We start from the raw sequence: 20,182 nt of genomic DNA, 5'->3' as shown, positions 1-20,182 counted from the left end.
TATCGTCTTCCCTGTTGTGGGAACAACCATGGGCCTGGATGTGCGCAGGCCAGATGCACTACAGGTAAATGTGTCTGCACCAGACATCTCACCTGCACAGTCCACTAGCGCTCCCTCACCTGTGCGTCTGACCAATTCCCCCTCTCCAGCTCCATCCAGCCCTCCATCACCTCCTCCGTCCTCCTGTGTTCCTCCTCCCACTGTTACTGTAGGAGCCATTTGTGACATTTATGTTAAAGTTAATTTAATGACCCCTGCTGGTGAATTATGACCTTGCGGCCTTGGAAGGCCTTCGAACAGAAGGAGTTAAAATTGCACACCTGCGCCAATTAGTGGCATAGAGGTAGACAAAGGAGGAATCCTTGAGGTGTTGGAAAGTTTGGAATTGGATGTTGGAAATGCATGGACGCCAGCAGGCATATGGTTTTTCAATTTATTTACTTTTTGGTTTATTTATCAGTTTAGTGACAAAATGCTATACTGGAATAAAATGAACAATTTATTGAAACCCCTGAGGCGTCCGAAGTGACTTACTGGAAGGCACTACAGTTACCACCATGCCCCCTGACACCCCAAGGAGGCCACGCAAGCGCCAGAGGGAGGATGAGCTGTTGGCATGTCTTAGGGAGTCCGAGGCAGCCTCCCATGCGGCCTCCCAAAAACGCCACGCTGAGACCCTGGCATAATGAAGGAATCCCAGGAGGGATTCCAGAGGTTGCTTGCCCAGATGGTGGAGAAGATGTAAAATTATTATTTTTATTCTCATGTTAATGTTAATGTATGTTGGTATGGGTTGAATTGTTTACATGCCGTTATACAGTTTATTTATTTAATACATTTTTGTTAGTGGCCCAGACTGCCAGGATGGTGTTTGTGAATGACCACAAAAAAAGGAAACAAAGCACAGTTCTGTACAATTTAAATTATTTCAAGTCATTTCAATAAAATATTGTTTTAATATTAACCAAGCCTTGTCATGGTTTAATGTTACCAGTCTTTTCAGCTACAAAAAACACCTCACTGGCCTGTGAAGCACAATGAAGCATTAAGTTAAGGTTTAACACTTTGTATTACAACACCTAGAAATACATGAACATTATATCACATGATGTAGCACCACTCTACTCTAAGAAAAAATATAAAGTTATGTTAGGAGAGTGTTATCTATCTAGCCTAACTCTGTGGGTTATAGGTTTAGGACAGTTCTAGGTATGACTTAAAGGGGGAGAAAATTGACACTGAAACTGTTTAAAAGGTCTGAAAAGACAATAGACATTTATTAGATGACAATAGTCACAACTACTCGTTGCCATCCTCCTCTCTTGGACATCCCTCTGGATGTTCATCACAGCCATTCACAGCTCCAAGAGCAGAGTTGTGCAAGAAGCATGCAGCCATGATAATCATTACCACAATGTCCATCCTGGTGTTCTGCAGGTCTCTTAAGTGCCGCCACTTGCACTTCATCCTGCCAAATGCCTGCTCAACGATGACCCTCCCCCGACTGATGTTGTAACTTTGCTGGTGGTCAGCATCGGTGAGGGCCCCGTTGTCATGCTTAGGTGTTACAATGAAGGGGAAGGCCTGACCAATATAGGCACTGTTCCCGAGAAGACGATAGTTCCCCATCTTCTCCTGCCATTCAGTGTAAAAAGTGGAGCCCCGCAGCATCCTGGCATCGTGCACCCTGCCTGGTGGTCCAGCAAAGATGTCAATGAAGCGGCCTTCATCATTGACAATTCCCTGGAGGAGGACAGAGTAGTAGGACTTCTTGTTGATATAATCCCCTCCTCTGATGGGTGGCCTCTGGACCCTGATGTGGCAACCATCTATCGCCCCAATGACTCCATTGAGGCTAGAGATGCGCTGGAAGACAGCAGAAGACATCCTATTCAGCCCCTTGGCCAAGACACAAAGTTTGTGCCGATCCCTGACATGATGGTCAGCACTTGAAGGATGGCTCTGTGCGTCGCTGACTGGGAAGCATTACATTTATCAGATATCTCTCTGAAGCTGTTCTGGTTGGCCATATACCAGAGAAACATGAGGACCTTTTTGGGAACAGGCAAGGGGGGAAGTCCATGGCTGTGTTCGCTGTGCAGGCCCCCCTCCTGAAGCAGTCGAAGGAGCTGCTCAAACCTGGTTCTTCTGATCCGGAAATGACGGGCAAATGTATTGTCATCCATATCCAGCATGATCTCCCACTCTGTTCCAGACTTGAGGATGATCTGCTGTCTGGACAGCAGCACAGCTGATATCACAGCCCTACGCGAATGAGAAAAAGAAATAGAGATTAAAAAACTGCCGTTAATACATGTCTGTTAACTCATGTAACAGTGCGTCAACTACTTTTCGCTGCGTTCGCCAGCAAAGTTTGCATCTTGCACAAGTTGTCAAAAACATGCATGAAACATTACCTTTAGCTTTTAAGTGCATCTATTTATGACGACAAAAAGCGTTCTGGAGTTCAATATCACCTTTAGCGATCTGGAGTTTCAATATCACCTTTAGCAATATCACTGTTTGTTTTTAGCCTATTTCCTGCTAGCTGGTGTGCTAGCTAAAATGATCTACTATGACATGGCTCAAATTTGACCAAACATACTGAAATATGAGCATACCTTCTGCGTCTTGTGTCATACTCTTCCTGGAGTTTTTCTTCGGTGTTGTGTAGGTGAAGCACAACCTTTTGGAGCGCCTGGTACTCGGCCAGTGCTACCATAGCAACAGCTTTCCGGGTGGCATCCATGTTTTTTCTCCGACTCGGACACGCATAAGTGACGTCATATCCGAGGGCCGAGTCGGTTCGTTGACAATAATAGAACGCACCATCAGTCGGGGCCAGTGCTGGCCAATGAACGAACAGTGTATGATTATGATTCAGGCAGCATTACAGCTCAGAAGTCGGATTGGTTTGGAACAATCAGAGTATTATCCAGTTCATCTGGTTGAAGATCGGAGTCATGCCGGTATGGAGAAGAGTTTGTTGAGGATCAGTTCCGATGGCGGTCGTGTCGATGAGGCCTTCACAGGGGAGAGTCTAGTTGACACAATCTCTGCTGACACTTCAGGTCCACCATCTGATCTGGATATGGCCCGGATCCGGCTGACTATACGGTAACCTCTGGATTAAAAGAGAGACTAACATTAGCATTCTTCTTAAGATATAACAAGTACAATGGGTGTTAAAGGAAGTGTTCCTGGTTCCGGTTGACCCAATTTATGCAGCCAAACAGTCCTTTAAAGGGATAGTTCACCCAAAATTGAAAATTTTATCATCATTTACTCAAGTTACCCTCAAGTTGTTCCAAACCTGTATGAATTTCTTTCTTCTGTTGAACACAAAAGAAGATATTTTGAAGAAAATGGGAAACCAAACAGTTGATGGTCTCAGGTGATGTGCCATGCTTCATTAATTCATGAGCCTTCAGTTTGATCTATCCTGGACACAAAATTTGCGGTAACACCAGACTCCACTTTAATCTACTAGAAATAAATTATTTCAGAAGAATACAGAATCAATCAAATATAACATTTTATTTGTTAGGTAAAAATGTATCGTGTCAATTACACAATTAAATTATAAGCCACATTTATGTGCACATTTTTCTGTAATTAATCACGATTAATCACACCTAACATTCAAGTTTTTAATAAATTTCTTTTCTTAATTTTAGCCATTATAGCCATTCAGCATTACAGTACAATTAAAAGCTATCAATTTTAACATGTATTAGGCTTTAAAAAATATAACACAAAAAGTAAACTTAAAACAATCTTCACATAAATGTCATATTTACCTGCCCTTCAATATATCACGGTTAAAAGAAAATATATTGGCCCAGTCAGACCACTTCAGATTTTTACTTGCCCACAATGCCCAGTCAAAATGCACAAAGCATTTTTGTTTTCGTTGCTTTTGACCCATGTAACCTTGTAAACAGTGCTTTAAGATTTTCAGGTATGTCTAAAGGGTAGGATACATACAGAAATTAAATAAAGTTATCAAACACTTCACAGTCTTCACTGCATATTAATTAAATATAGATTAAGATTCAGATCATAAGCTCATTAGGCAAGAGCTCCAAGAACTGAACTGAGTGTGTCAGATAAAGGAGACATACAAAATGTGCAGAGCGGGTTCCCCAGGACCTGGATTAAGAACCACTGGTTTAAAAGCATGTGGATGAATAAGAGCGTGATCATAATGTAACATTAGTCAAAGGATGACGGAAAAAACGGGTGCTGCATTAATTGTGTTAAAATGATGCCAAAGATGAAAGGGAAAAAACAATAGATTCATAATATACATCATATGTGGTATATAGACATTGTTAGTGAACTTTTTAGTGACTTGAGCCAGGGTGAAAGGAGTGTAGGAAGAAGGGGGATGCATAGATAGGAGAGAAGTTTGTGCAAGGCGGTGTCCTATGCTCTTTCTTTGAGATCTTCTCTCCAGATTTGTGAGTTTTATTGTTTTATTGCAGGGTGTTTGATCTCATGTTCTGTCTTAGCAGAAAAAACAGTCTTACACTTGAAACTTGACCTCCTGAAAATAAAAAAATATTACTATAAATTACAGCAACACCTCTCCCTTTGCTTTTCAGATGAGGCTCATGTTTCTAACATTCAGCAAACCATAATATTCATTTTTATCATTTGTTCATCTGTATTATGTCTGTTTTTTATTTGTTAAACAGCAATACAATTTTACCCTTAAATAGGTGTGAGAGTTTTTTGTATTTACTAATACAAAAAAATATATATGATGATATCTATTGATGATAAATGAAAGAGTCTTGTGTTGGGATTTATCGGACTTCTGTGACGTGAGACAGCTAGCATACAGCCGGTTTAGCCAGTCTGTCTGCTTCCTGACCTGGGCCAGAGTTAGTCAAGGTTCACAACTCTAAGGGCGTTTTCACATCTATAGATCGTTTGTTTTGTTTACGAAACAGGGACTTAATTTGTTACAATGAAGCATTTTCTTGGATCGGTTTGCTTTCACAAGGCAACCTTTCAAAGCGTACCAAAATGTGTTTATGCAAATCACATGCAATTACAACTATCCTCTTATTGGTCAGAGTTTCCTCTGCACAAAGATGACTGACAAGTTCGCTCCATGAGCTTATCGTGGCTTTATTTGTAACTGTCGAGACAAACGCAAACACTATAAGAATGTAACCGTCATTCCCGCTGTTAAATTATATACATTCATATTAATACTACAGCAAATTCAAGCACGCTCTCTATGGATCTCCCAGCACTGTCTAGTGGTCAAGACACTTGCAAAAATATACAAAAGTTATAATGGAGCTAGAGCAGGAATCAAGGCTTCATCGGGGACAGCATTCTCACACGGATTTACACAACATTTTAAAATGAAGAGGTGCTCTTTTTGTTTTCAACTGTGATAACTAAAGTGCTTAATCACATAATCAGACACTACTGCTATGTATATAGCACATTTCCAATTATGAATTATAATACCATTTGGTTTGTTGGTCCGTTGGGTCAGATTGCTTTCACACTTCAAGCATACCGCCCCAGAGTTCATTTGCAATTGGTCCGAGACCATCTCGTTCAGCCAATCTCGGAGCAATTGTTTTGGTGTGGATCCGAGCGCGATTGCCGTGTTCACATGTCTAAATGTTCCTAAAAAAATGCTTAGGTGTGAAAGCACCCTAAGACTATGTGCCATATAACTAGAGAGAAGAGCAATTGTCTAGCAATTGTTCCAATTGTCTATGAAACTTAATTATGAATAATAATCTGAGTATTTATGATTAGCATTAGCCAACACGTTTAAATTTGCTTAGATGTCAGGTGCTCTGGCTCCCGGCAAACATGTGACTATGGTGGCTGGTGTCTCTATTTTCACGTTCCGTTTAATAGATTTGCCAATAACTAGGGCACTTTCAACAGGTTTCAGCAGTGGGTGTCACTGAGTGGGGAAAACCAGTTTGATGTTTTAATCAGAACGGAAGAGCAGTGTTTTGTCCCATGACTATGCCATCACACAGTCACCCAGTTGCCCTGCTGCAGGGGTTCGCTAAGCTTGTCACATCCAAAGCAGTATAGAGACCTTGCGTTCTTACTATCCTTGATTAAAGTTTGAATGTGTGTCTCTAATTATGAAAACTTCTCTGTCAGCCTAACTATTTAAATGCATTTATCACATGTGAAATTCTCACCGGTGACAGAAAAGGCTATGCTAAACGTGACAGGCAGTACAAGTGACAATAACAGGAGATGATGCCATGACTCACCACATTTGTTGACTAATTCCGACTTACCACAGTTGTTTGATGGACTCTAAAAAAATGGAGCGAGAGAGAGAAGGGAGACAGTAAGTCTTGCAAGTTAACAGGCTAGCAAAATGTTAACGTGTTGTGCTAACGAAAGCAATTTAGATTAAAAGCTAGTGATGTTAGATTAATGTGATAGGCAATATTAGATAATATCAGATATATGGTGATGATTAAGTTATTTATTTAGCAATATAAACAGCAAGAAATGATAGTAAATAGAGATTTGAAACAAAACTATACAGAGCTACAAACGCAAACCACTCAGCAGCGAGATAGACAGAAACCGGAACTCAGAGTGAGAAGAAAATAGAACCAGGGAGCAAGCCCACGGCAGAGTTGAGGGAGGGAGGAGCCATGCTGGAGGCGTTATTTTTTTTCCTAGGATGGAAGGGGAAGGTACCGCCTTTTTCGCCTCTGATTGGCTAGAAGGGCTCTCCTCCGATTGGTTATTTGATTTGGCCGTGAAACGTCATCTCACGTTCATGGCAGACTGTCGGCTAGTCTATTCTGGTCATCTTTACCGCCAACAGAAGTGAATTATGTAAGTAAACAGTGTGATAAGTGCGTGCCATCACATTTATATTCCAAGTTCACATTTTCATTAGATCGTGTTTAGATTAGTCCTAGCAGTTTGGGGTAGTTTTGTGACGAGAGAGAGAGAGAGAGAGAGATGGTAGTGGTGGTGATGCTGTCGGCTCGCGCGCTAGTCTGTTTTGATCTTCTTTACCGCCAACAAAAGTAAACTAAGTAAACAAAGTCAATCCAACAGTGTGATAAGTGCGTGCCGTCAGATTTATATTCCAAGTTCATATTTTCATAGCCTGTTTAGATCGTGTTTAGATTAGTCCTAGATGTTTGAGCGAGTTTTGTGATGAGAGATAGTGAGAGAGAGGTGGTGGTGGTGGTGGTGGGTGGTGCAGAGGTGTGTGTGTGTGTGTGTGTGTGTGTGTGTGTGTGTGTGTGTGTGTGTGTGTGTGTGTGATGGTGTATCTAAGTGAGGAAAACACTATGAGGGTAAATCGATCGAAGGTAAATCGACTGTACAGTAACTTATAGCCACACACAAATGTCAATGTGCTGATTCCTCCCATCTTCTTCTATAGCTAGCAGAGTTTTGTGTCATGCTAATGTGCTGATTCATCCCATCTTCTATAGAAACAATCTCTTTCCGAAACCCTGAAGCCAGCATATTAGCCATTTCAAGGTAAGGAATACACAATATTAGTGCATCAACATTAACTGTATGTTAAACATTACTAGTAATTATTGTGTGTGTGTGTGTGTGTGTGTGTGTATGTAGCCATGAAAGTTAAGTGTCGCTGGTGTCATATTTGTGCAAAAGAGAACTTGGAGAACATCATACCGGATCATCTTGAGGTTAGGATTATGGGCTTGCAGTTTGAGAGGGAGAAAGACTGCCCAACAGTTCCACTCATTGCAAGTGAGTACTTTTCAGCAGGCCAACTAATTGAACAGAACAGTGGGCCATATGTTGTAGTATTTTCCGTCTTTATCCTTTTCCAATCACATGCCAGGATCTGAAATTAACATGTGTTTCTGTGAAATAGGCACCCAAGGTACCCAAGAAATAGGCACCCAAGCTGGAACATCCACTCCCACCCAAGGCACCCAAGCTGGAACACCACCAGACAGCTCTGGAACTGAAGCGTCATCTCAACGTGAGCATCTCAAAGGTCGTCTCAGATCAATGTTTAATGACCTTGTGGACAAGCTTCAAAATGATGAGACCTTCCAAGCCCCAAAGCAATCCCTTGTCTCATCCTACGAATCCATTCTTACTGACAGCGGCCTGATTTCAGCATTGTCTACCTTTGGGAAGATGAGGAGTGCTGCTGCAAGTAACATCAGAATGCAGCCAAGAAAGGGTCTGCAAATGAGCACACAAATAGGCGTGTAGCCTACAGCTGTTGCCCGTCGTAAGACTCCGCTGGGGGGCAGACGGGCGCACATCACTGGTAGACCTCCAAAAAGAGCCCGGAGGGAACACAACTATGGGAAGGTAAAAGAGGGGAGTGGTGCACTGCTAAGAAGACTGACACCACACTCCCTTGCCCAGTGTGTCTCTACTTGTGTGTCCCTAGGTAGCCAACACAGCAAGAAATAAACATACTCACTCTGACACACACACACACACAATTACTAATAACATAATAACACAATAATTACTAGTATGTTTAATATGCACTAATATTGTCTATTACTAGCACTTATGCAATGTTAGGTTCATAATAAATAAAATCTGTCATATTTGAATCATACTGTGGTGTCTTTTCTACAATTGGCTGACTGCGGCTTCATTCATCTGTGATAGCCTATTAAAAATGTTCATGTCTGTGACTTTACTTTGGTAATAATTTAGACGTAATAGTTTCATTAAACAGTTTCTGTTGAGCAGGCAGGATACAAGTTAGGACCAACACATCTCTCGTCACCTCAGGGAGCCTTAATGAACTCTGTTGACTGTTCTGTTAATTGTGCTGCTGTTCTAAGCCTATTTGCTGGTTGGGAAAACTTGTAGCCTATTTGTTAGAGGTGGTTGTCAATGTTACTCCACTGCAGTGTACAATAGTCATTTCATGTCTCACTGCTTTCCATACCTAGTTCCCTCTGTGTAATTGTTTGTATTATTTAATGGACCTTAAGTCAAAGCTGAGCATGATGATGCATCACTAGTTTTCATTAGTCTAGAATAGTGCACTGTACTGCACTGCACACAGCTGGGCAAAATAGTGCCGTTTTATTGTATTGCATACATCTTAAACCCAGGCAATGCATAGGCCTAAATATGCTTATGTACTCTAACTGTTCAGTACTTGAGAGCCACGGCGAGTTTACGAAACGTAGGCTGGTTAGATTTGTACTCCCAAGTTCACATGTTCGTCACAAAATTTCCCCAAACGGCTAAGACTAATCTAAACACGATCTAAACAGGCTATGAAATTGTGAACCTGGAATATAAATCTGAAGACACGCACATATAGCGCTTTTCTTAGTAGGCTATGTTGGGTTGACTTCGTTTACTTCTGTTGTAAAGACGATCAAAACAGACTAGCCGACAGTCTGCCATGAACGTGAGATGACGTTTCACGGCCAAATCAAATAACCAATCGGAGGAGAGCCCTTCTAGCCAATCAGAATCGAAAAAGGCAGTACCTTCCCCTACCATCCTGGGAAAAAAAATATTGCATGCTGGAGCCTTGCCTTGCGGAACCGGGGAGGACAACTGACTGAGGCACGGCGTGGACAATGGTTTTGTGATCCTCCATCTCACCGATGGTAAAAGGGGATCCGCAGTAAAAAATACCCAGTGCACAAATTCCATGAACTAGGGATGTCCTGAGCCGATCTAAAGGATCGGTATCTGGGCAGATTAAACTTTTTTTTTTTTAACTAATTGGTATCGGCTATCCAAAGCACGACCCTTAATTGTACGTCAGCTGTCATACAGGTATCATGCAGTGTGTGGCAGTATACACTCCTAACTGACCAAGGGACTCCCTTCATCTCCCAAATAATGGGCGAACTCCCCCCAGACTGATGGTTTAGTGGAGTGGTTTAATAGTATGTTAAAGCAGATGCTGAAGAGGGTGGTCACTGAGGATGGGCGGATGCAGCTCTATGTGCTCTTTGGAATAAGGGAAGCACCCCAGGCTTCCACTGGTTTCACCCCCTTTGAATTGCTCTTTGGACACAAACCATCATTGAGCATGTCCACAACATGAGGGAGAGAATCGACAAAGTAATGCCTCTGGTAAAGGAACATCTGCTTCTGGTAAAGGAACATCATGTGAATCTCTTGAAGCAGTAGGTCACAGCCCCCACCGCCATGGCCCTGTCAGCAGAGAAGGACGAACCCTCGTGGAGGGTGGAGCTAGGAAACCAGCTTGCGGCCAATCAGCGAAAGAAGCTTGAGTCCCTGGTTCACAGCTTCAGAGATGTGTTCTTGAATCTTTCAGGTCATGCCAGAGTTGTCTCCCATGAGATTTGGACCCTACCCAGTGTCATTGTCCAGCAGCGGTCCTATAGAGTTCCGGCAGCCCGTCGACAAGCCATTGAGAAAGAGGTCCAGAAGATGCTCCAGCTTAGGGTCATAGAACCTTCCAAAAGCCTGTGGTCCAGCCTGATTGTATTAGTCCCAAAACCTGATGACACATTCCACTTCCGTAATGATTTCTGCAAGCTGAATGACGTCTCCTTGTTCGACAGCTACCCCATGCCCCAAGTGGTTGAACTGATCGAGTGGCTAGAGAGGGCCCGGTACCTCTCCGCTCTGGATCTCACAAAGAGATATTGGCAGGTTCCCCTAAGTTCAGATTCCAAGCAGAAGTCTGCTTTCAGCACCCTCTCAGGGCACAGGCAATACCTTCCTTTTGGCCTGCATGGGACTCCTGCTACCTTCCAGAGGTTGATGGATGTGGTTCTAAGGCCCCACCAGCAGTATGCCGCCACCAATTTGGATGATGTAGTCATCCACTCGAAGAGCTGGGAAGACCATCTCACTCAGTTGAAAATGTCACCTGGGCCTCTATGAAGCACGTTACCTGGGGTTCCGAATTGTCCGGAGCCTCATCCTAGAAACGGGTACATGCATTTCTGGGGTTGGCGGACTACCAGCGACCATCTGTTATTCATTGGTTAGTTAATACATTAATAATGTTTTCTTTCTTTTATATTATGTTGGTTATTTTTCTGTATTTTTCTGTAGTTTGTTTTTATGTTTTTTGATGCTTTAGTGGTTACATTTGTGTTTGATTAGGTCGTTATTGTATTGGATGATTGGGTAATTAGTTCACTAATAAGATCAGGTGTGATGGTTCACACGGATATAAATTGTACCTTTCTATGATTGTTTCTTGCCTCACGAAGACCCTTTTGGTCGAAACGTTATTCATTTTAATAAATCCTCGGGAGCAGAAGTGGCAGTGTGCTGATTCTTGTTTATTTTGAGTTTGATGCTTCATTTAATCGAGCACCTGCCAAAAGTTTTTTTGGATGTGCGCACAATTTCTTTTTGGACTACCATCGTCCCGACATCAGTCGCCCCTGGCAAAACACACGGAGCAGCTGATCAGCTATCAATGTGCACACCTCTCCCACTCATCACTGGGGCCATATAAACACCAGCGAAGAGAGAGCAGTTGAGCTCGATCTACCAGACACTCACTATTGTCTGTTTACCTTCTGTTTACCCTTTTCTCTTACAGAGAGAATGGAAATGAGAAGGAACCTGGAAGCCTTGAGAGAACTCTCCGCTGGTCAATCTAACTCCCTGCTGTCTGCTAAAGTTTGCTACATTCACTCCACTTTCTCCAGCACTCTCACAACAGAAGCATATATATATATATATATATATAGAGAGAGAGAGAGAGAGAGAGAGAGAGAGAGAGAGTATCTTATTACTAGACTGGGTATCGGCAGATGCTCAATATTCAATGACTCGGATCGGGACTTCCCTACCAGAAATGTCCCTTGAGGGCCGTCTTTCCAGGCAGGTGTTCTTTTGTCCGCAGATTCAAACCTGCCTGGAAAGACGGCCCTCAAGAACAGACAACTAAACAGAGCAAAACACAGGTCTTAAATATACACAAACTAATCAACGAAACGAGCATCAGATGTACAACAATCAATGAGAAACCAAGGAAACAGACTCAAAGCACAAGAAACTGAAATAAAACGTGCCAAACCCACCCCAAACAAACACTCGAACAGAACACTCGTTACAGCAAGGCTATTACAACATATTTAAGATTGGTGAGAATAGTAACAGAAGTAATAGAAGAATTGGATAATGACACGCCCATATTTGACAATACCTGAATATTGGGGTGATGTATCCCCCTATGATGGTCTCTCAATATATAGGACAGATATGGTACTTTCTTACCACCCATGTGGTAAAATATATACATAAATAATATATAAAGAAATAAAATTGACAGCAACAAAAAATCTGAATCACAAGTCAAGTCAAGTCACAGTTATTTATAAAGCTCTTTTTAAAATACAGATTGTTTCAAAACAGCTTTACAGAGATAACAGGGAAATAATGCAAAAAAGTTTGTTTCCAGAAGAAAATTTGATGTATATGATACAGTCCAGCTTAAGTAAGTTCAGTGATGTTTCATTTTTGTTTAAAAAAAGTTATTAATTTAGTTCATTTATATATATTCAGGCAGCATTATAGTTTAGAAGTCGGATTGGCTTGGAACAATCAGAATATTATCCAGTTCATCTGGTTGAAGATTGGAGTCACGCCGGTATGGAGAAGGGTTTGTTGAGGATCAGTGCCGATGGCTGTCGAGTCGATGAGGCCTTCACAGGGGAGAGTCTAGTTGACACAATCTCTGCTGACACTTCAGGGATGCGTTGATGTCGTGTATAGGTGCAGGTCCTCCATCTGGTCTGGATACGGTCCGGATCCGGCTGACTTCATCATGTGTTGTGGTCGTGTCCAGGTGCAGGTCCTCCGTCTGATCTGGATACAGCCCGGATCCGGCTGACTACATCAAGCGTTGTGTTCATGTCTAGGCACAGGTCCACCATCTGATCTGGATATGGCCTGGATCCAGCTGATTACAGTAAACGTCGGAATAAGTCAAGTCAAGTCATCTTCATTTATATAGCGCTTTTAACAATGTAGATTGTTTTGGCTTTATAGCGGTTCATTAAAGGGGTCATATAATGTCATTTTTGTACAAGCTAATATGATTCTTTAGGGTCTAAATTAAAAGTTTGTAATATACTTTAATTAAAAATTCTCATTAGTATTGTAAGAAAACACTCATTTTACCTGGTCAAAAACAGCTGTTTTCAGCACGCTGTTTAAGTGCATGTCTTTAAATGATAATGAGCTTTGCTCACCCCGCCCCTCTGTTCTGTGCGTACACCGTTTGTAACACAATAACACAATAACCACAACGCGTCGTTCATTAAAAACGTGGGATTATGAATTATATTGATAACGTCGTACATAGAAAACATGCCATAATGTACCCTGAGTGTAAAAATAGCCGCATTCATCGTGAAGCGTGCAAGCTATTTGCAAAGATTAATATAAAGATTAATATAAAGGTCAATAAAACATTACACTCACTTGTTCTTCTGGAGGTTCTGCAGGAACACGAATAGTTGGTACTGATCCTTTTTTCAGGAGCAGCTTCTTAGCAAATCCAGCTTTATACTGACCCTCGTTTGTAAAGCAGTCTGGTGAAATGATTCGCGCAAACATGAAAGCATTGACGTTGATCGTGGGGAATATTCCCTTCGAAAACAAACTCAGCCACTGCGTCTTCAGTGGTTCGGATTTAGGGACATCAACATGACTGCTGTGTTCGTTATTACACCCAAGAACAGAACACCACAATCGCTTAGACACCATTCTGCTCAGCACTCCAGCTATCAACAATGAACGCACCTATCGGCACGTGCTATGATTGACAGCTCGCTCACGAGCGAGGGCGGGTCTGTGTTTGAAACACTGCTGTCAATCAGCCATCGTGGGAGGGGCGTCAATTTTGTGACGTCACAATATCGAACAGCTTGATTTGAGACAGGGGGAAACATATAAGAAGATTTAAAAAAAAACACTGGATGGATTTTTATCATTTTATGATGGTTGTGTACAGGCACTGCCAACAAACATTTCAGTACAATCAACTTGTAAAAGTGCATGTACCATTATATGACCCCTTTAATAAAGTTATTTTCCAGCTAAAGTTTTGATTGATTCGCTTCCGTCGCAACAATCATTTGTTATTAAATTAGGGCCGCCAAGACGACACCATTCTCTCTACACAGACTTTAAACGCGAACCTGTGATAAACGCTGATTGAATATATGTGCGCAGGTTTGGAATTCCCTACAAACCAAGCCTAAACAAAGTACTGGTCTTTCCTTATAAATTTTGATACAGAATATTATTTTATTTTGTCACTGCGGGGTAGGTACGCGAAATGAATTTTCCCGACAACGCTTTATCTGTAGAGTGGTAAAGGGATCCTCCATAGGGAGAGACTAGTTGGCACTTCAGCACTGGGTTGACATCGGGTCCAGGCGAAGGTCCTTTGTCAGATCTGGATACGGCCTGGATCTGGCAGGCTGCGGGAAAACCTCGGGATAAACAAAGACACTAAAATTAGCGTAGATGCCATTCTTCTTATGATGTAACGAGTACATCAGGATTTATGGGAAGTGTTCCCGGTTCTGGCTGACCTAATCTATGCAGCCTAACATTGAATTATAGAAGTCTATAATGTGTTATGTGAATGCTAGGATATTTTGATATTCTAAGTATTATTAAGTGGCCGGAATTTTGAGATCGCAATAGACGTGAAGGACTATACTGCGTTAAGAGCTCGCTCAAGTACTGCGGAGCTAAACCATTTAATGCTTTGTAAGTAATCAGCAATATCTTAAAATTTATGCGATGTTTAATAGGGAGCCAGTGCAGTTTTGACAGAACCGGGCTAATATGGTCATACTTCCTGGTTCTGGTAAGAACTCGAGCTGCTGCGTTTTGGACCAGCTGTAGTTTGTTTATTAAGCCTGCAGGGAAATTACTAGTCACCCAATTTTTTATATCAGCTATACATTTCGTTAATTTTGTGAATTGGTAAGTTTCTTTAGGTTTTGAAGAAATATACAGCTGAGTATCGTCAGCATAACAGTGAAAACTAATTCCATGTTTCCTAATGATACCTCCTAATGGTAGCATGTACAGAGTGAACAGCAGCGGTCCTAGTACTGAGCCTTGTGGTACGCCATACTGAACTTGTGATCGATAAGATATCTCTTCATTTACTGCTACAAACTGATAAACGGTCAGATAAGTATGATTTAACCCCCTGAGGTCGGCTATTTCTTTATGAGTGCAAAAAAACATAGAAATACTAATATTAATTTTTATCATATATGATTGTGTTATACATCAATCGATCCTGTTTAGTGTGTATTTTTTTTGTGTATACTCATAATAAAAACAAAGTGTTGTGCTTTTCGCCAAATAAAGAAAAATAAACATGATGCGAGTTCTGCCTACTCTCCGTCAGTGAAGTCAATTCTGAAACGCGTCCGAAAATGAACTGTAACTCAGCGAATACTCAGTCAAATAGGCATACAGACACACAGGCATGAAGCTTGAATTCTCTTCTTTTAAATGAAGTAATTTTTATAAAAAACAAATATTCACAGTTTATATAATATGTATGTAAAGAGAGAGATGTCAGTCGTTCTCATCTCAGCTAATTAAGTTTTAATGTGACTCCGCCTACGGAGACCGCGCTATTCAAACGCAAATGTGAGGCGATCCATACAAACCTGTGAAACGCCCACATCAGCTGGATAAGGCCGGTGACACACTGGATGCATGGCGTAACCCCTCATTTACACTGAACACGTCTGCGGCGCATTATGGCTGCGACACGTCTACCGGAGCTGATCGCGCCCATCTAGTTGGCACCGCGTGGAGGACGGAATAAAACCTTGTCGCAGACGTAATGCACCGCACACGTGTGCAGTGTAAATGAGGGGTAAGCGTCTCAGCTGCGTGGCGTGTCCGTTTTTATTTGGGCTCCCATGTTAACAGTTTAGAGTTTGCACACTGCCTGTGTGAGACGCGCGTCTCAGGCGCGGCACGAGCCGCGTGGAAAACGCGTGCATGCTAGAAATAGAACCGACGCCTATTTTTCACGCGACACGCAAGCGTCTTGGAAGCGTTTCCATGCAAAATTGAATAGGACAATCTGTTTATATGTCATTTTGACACGAATACATATTAATAAATGTCATTTTGATGTTTAAAAGTGTCTAGGTTTTGACATAAATGCAAATATAAATGTAATTTTACAAAATATTATTGATTTTCAAATACTGCTGTATTGAATGAACAGCTTTTAGCAAACTCTATTGCTATACTGAGATGAGGAATATATACTGTATGTGTTTTGTCAAAAATAAAGTCATCAACTAACTAATGAATCCTTTACTTTGAAATACGTATGATAAAATGTATACTTTAGTTTTGAAAGACGTTGACTAGTTTTGAATAGATTATAAAGTTTTTACTGTACAATAGACTGCCACATCAAATAAGCTTTTGTTTGCCAATTTTGCTCATGTGTTAAATATAGTATGTTTTGTCAAAAATAAAGTCATCAAATAATACGTTTTGTATACTTTAGTTTTTACAAAGAATAGATTACACTTGAATTGTTGTTGTAATTGTAACCTTTTTAATAAAAAAAAAAGAAAAAAAAGTGATGCTTCCAACTGTGAACCAATTTGGTAGTGTATATATATATATATATATATATATATATATGTGTGTGTGTGTGTGTGTGTGTGTGTGTGTGTGTGTGTATGAAGAGTTCAGATGCAAAAGCCTCTAAATGCCATCTGAAATTTTCTTCTAGAATGATAATTTTTATGAAGCTTGTATATTTAAGTTAGCTATAGGTGACACACCTGAATGAATGGCTCATTAAGTATGCAGGGACATTGTCTCATCAGGTGTGAACTACTAAATATGCATGATCGTTTACGCCCCATCCGCATATTGGCTTTCCAAACTAAAAGTGTTTCACAAAACTTAAATCAATGTATCGTTTTATGTGAATGATAAGGCAGGATGATTTTCACATCATTTTGAAGAAAAAACTCTAGGCAAAGACATCCATTAGTCAAAAGTCTTATTGACAGATATTTAGTATGTGTTTTGTGGCCTTATTTCAGAAACTTTCATTTTTAGTTTTTTCAATAACCATTCATAAACATTATTCTCTCAAAAATGAAAACATGTACATACATGTGGCTCACATATTTTGGTAGCCCTGTTTGTGCTAAATAGAGTGTAATTTTTTTTTGCCATTAATATGTTTATAAGCAACTGAAAAAAGCACAAATGTCAGGGCATGTCAGAACATCTCAAGGACCCCAAAAACACCCCAGACCCCAGAGGGTTAAACCATGCTAGTGCAATTCCACATAGCCAACATAGTTTTCTAGTCTATTTAAAAGAATGTTGTGGTCAACAGTGTCAAATGCAGCACTAAGATCAAGTAACACTAATAGAGAGATACAACCACGATCGGATGATTGGAGCAAATCATTTGTGACTCTAATGAGAGCAGTCTCGTTACTATGGTACGGTCTAAATCCGGACTGAAAATCCTCGCAGATATCATTTCTTTCAAGAAAGGAACACAGTTGTGAAGACACTGCTTTTTCTAATATCTTTGACAGAAAAGGCAGATTCGAGATTGGCCTGTAATTGACTAATTCTGTAGGATCAAGTTGCGGTTTTTAAACAAGCGGTTTAATCAAAGCCAGCTTAAAGGTTTTTGGTACGTATCCTAGAGACAAAAACGAATTAATGATATTAAGAAGAGGATCTATGACCTCTGGGAGCATCTCTTTTAGTAGCTTAGTCGGTATAGGGTCTAACATACATGTTGTCGATTTAGATGATTTAACGAGTTTGCAAAATTCTTCCTCTCCTATAGCAATGAATGAATCAAATTTTTCCTCAGGGAGACTACAATGCACTGCCTGCCTGATCTTGTAAGTAAAGAAGTTCATAAAGTCATTACTGCTATGCTCTTTGGAAACTTCAGAAGTAGAAGTTTTCTTTCTTGTTAATTTAGCCACTGTGTCAAATAAATACCTAGGGTTGTGTTTGTTTTCTTCTAAGAGTCGAAAAATAAGCAGATCTAGCAGCTTTAAGGCTTTTCTGTATGCAATCTTGAAATTCGAAAAACGTCTAGTTTTGTTTTCTTCCAGTTGCGCTCCATTTTTCTGACTGCTCTCTTAAGGGCCGAGTGTGCTCGTTGTACCACAGCGTTGGACTATTTTCTTTAATCTTCTTTAAGCGCAAAGGAGCAACTGTGTCTAAAGTGCTGGAAAAGAGAGAGTTAAAAGTTTCTGTTGCAATATCGAGTTCTTCTAAGCTATCTGGGATTCTGAGGAGATGAAACACGGAGTCGGCTTTGCAGCCTTGGCTAAATTAAATATGCACAAGACTAGATAATGATCTTAGATGTCATCGCTCTGCTGCAGAATTTCCACGGTTAACATTGATTCCATGTGACAATATTAGATCTAAAGTATGATTACAACAATGAGTAGGTCGTGACACGTGTTGTCTAACTCCAATAGAGTTCAGAATGTCTGTAAATGCCAATTCCAATGCGTCTTTTTCGTTATCAAGCGCAATTTATCATTTACACTAGATAGTGTTACATTAAGCACCAACACTTCAAAATAATTATATTTGAAACTAGACTTCTCAGTAATTCTGAAGATATTACTATAGATTACAGCAACACCTCCCCCTTTTCCTTTCAGACGTGGCTCGTTTTTATAACATTATAAAACTCATTTAAAGTAATGTAATTGTCTGGTTTTAGCCAGGTTTCTGTCAGACACAACATGTCTAGGTTATAATCAGTAATCATATCATTAACAATAAGTGCTTTTGAAGTAAGGGATCGAATATTCAGCAACCCGAGCTTTATCATTTGTTCATCTGTATTATATCTATTTTTTACTTGTTGAACATCGATTACATTTTTACCCTTAGATGTGTTTGGAAGTTTTTTGTATTTCCTAATTCAGGGAACAGACACAGTCTCTATATGATGATATCTAGGTGAAAGAGGCTTTATGTGATGAGATTTATCTGACCTCTGTGCCGTGAGACAGCTAGCAGACGGTCGGTTTAGCCAGTCTGTCTGCTTCCTGACCTGAGCCCCAGTTTGTCACGTTTGAGCTCTATGACTATGTGCCATATTACTAGAGGGATGAATACTAGGAGGGATGAATACCATCTCTTTTCAACAGGTCAGGTCTGCCTCAAAAATGAATATGTAAATATGTACTGTGTGCTTTCTTCTCAATAACAAAATAAACAACAAAATTGAGAAAACAGTGAGTATTTTTTAATAAAGCATAAAAAAAGCATCTGATCATAGCAGCGTGGATTTGTTTGCATGAGCTCTGCAATTCATCACTCTAGTAAAGTCATGTCACGTTTATTTAATAACAATAGATTGCTTTACTGTATTAAACATGAAAAACAGTGCCAGTGCCTTGTTTCATCGATGAACAACTTAATTTTCTTATATAAAGCAGCTCTCCAGAGTGTTCATCTGATCTCAATGGACTGAACAGGTAAAATGAACCAGCAAAGAGTTACACGTGAAAGAAGACGGAGTGTCTGCGCACACCTATCTATTACGTAATCGCCAAGGACCAATGGTAGTACAAAGGTGTTTACCAGCCATAGTGAACTTTTCGGGAAAGTTTACTTTGGCAAGCTGTTTCAAACTCCCAAAACTAAATCCAAATGAATTTGGTTTTGCCCTGATTTTGTTCTAAATTACGTCATATCAGTTCGTTCTTCGATTTCACTTTAAGTTTATTGAGGCCTTAAGGCTCAGAAGACTGACTGAAGTTAACATGAAGAAAGTAAAACAGTGTTTTTGTTCATTGTTATAGGGGTTTACATATGCAGATGACACAGCTGCCCAGTTTAGACACTTATGATCAAACCTTCTCATATCATCATTGGCCTGGCTCCAGGGGCTGGGGGGTGATTGCCGATCAGGGGCTTGCCCCAGCCCACATAACAGCCAATCACAAAATTGATGTGATATTCAATTCAGCTCCAAATATTTTTCTTTTCTGTTTTCTTCCCAACCCCTTTTTTTCTTTTTCTTTTTTTGTCGAGACAGCCGTAGCTCATTCACCTCACTACCTTTGAGGTTAACGGACGTGCTGAATAACGAAGCAATATAATGATTATATGATAAATTAACTTTATTGAACTATTAGTGAACTTTATTACCACACTTCTG

At 40.5% G+C, this 20,182-nt stretch overlaps 2 protein-coding genes across 2 annotated transcripts in view; both read right to left on the bottom strand.

Annotated features, from left to right (window-relative positions):
• tnnc1a (troponin C type 1a (slow)) overlaps positions 1 to 20,182 on the bottom strand; it is a 214,702-nt gene that overhangs the window by 168,487 nt on the left and 26,033 nt on the right. The gene's annotated exons all lie outside the window — the stretch shown is intronic.
• LOC307146199 (uncharacterized protein) lies at positions 1,251 to 6,603 on the bottom strand. The gene is made up of 3 exons (XM_079850076.1): positions 6,270 to 6,603; positions 2,622 to 3,124; positions 1,251 to 2,265 (listed from the first exon to the last, which is right to left on the bottom strand). The coding sequence occupies exons 2-3, from the start codon at positions 2,747 to 2,749 to the stop codon at positions 1,893 to 1,895; spliced, it is 501 nt and encodes a 166-aa protein (XP_079706202.1). The 5' UTR covers positions 2,750 to 3,124; positions 6,270 to 6,603; the 3' UTR covers positions 1,251 to 1,892.

The sequence above is a fragment of the Squalius cephalus genome (assembly GCF_949319135.1).
Source record: "Squalius cephalus genome assembly, chromosome: 18".
NCBI classification, from domain to species: domain Eukaryota; kingdom Metazoa; phylum Chordata; class Actinopteri; order Cypriniformes; family Leuciscidae; genus Squalius; species Squalius cephalus.
This window is presented reverse-complemented; position numbering and strand designations above follow the sequence as displayed.

Excerpts from the sequence above, each read along its gene's own strand:
- LOC307146199 (XM_079850076.1), bottom strand. The coding sequence starts at position 2,749 with ATGGATGCCACCCGGAAAGCTGTTGCTATGGTAGCACTGGCCGAGTAC. Across the intron at positions 2,266-2,621 it reads TATGACACAAGACGCAGAAG|GGCTGTGATATCAGCTGTGC; the intron begins GTATGCTCATAT and ends TCATTCGCGTAG.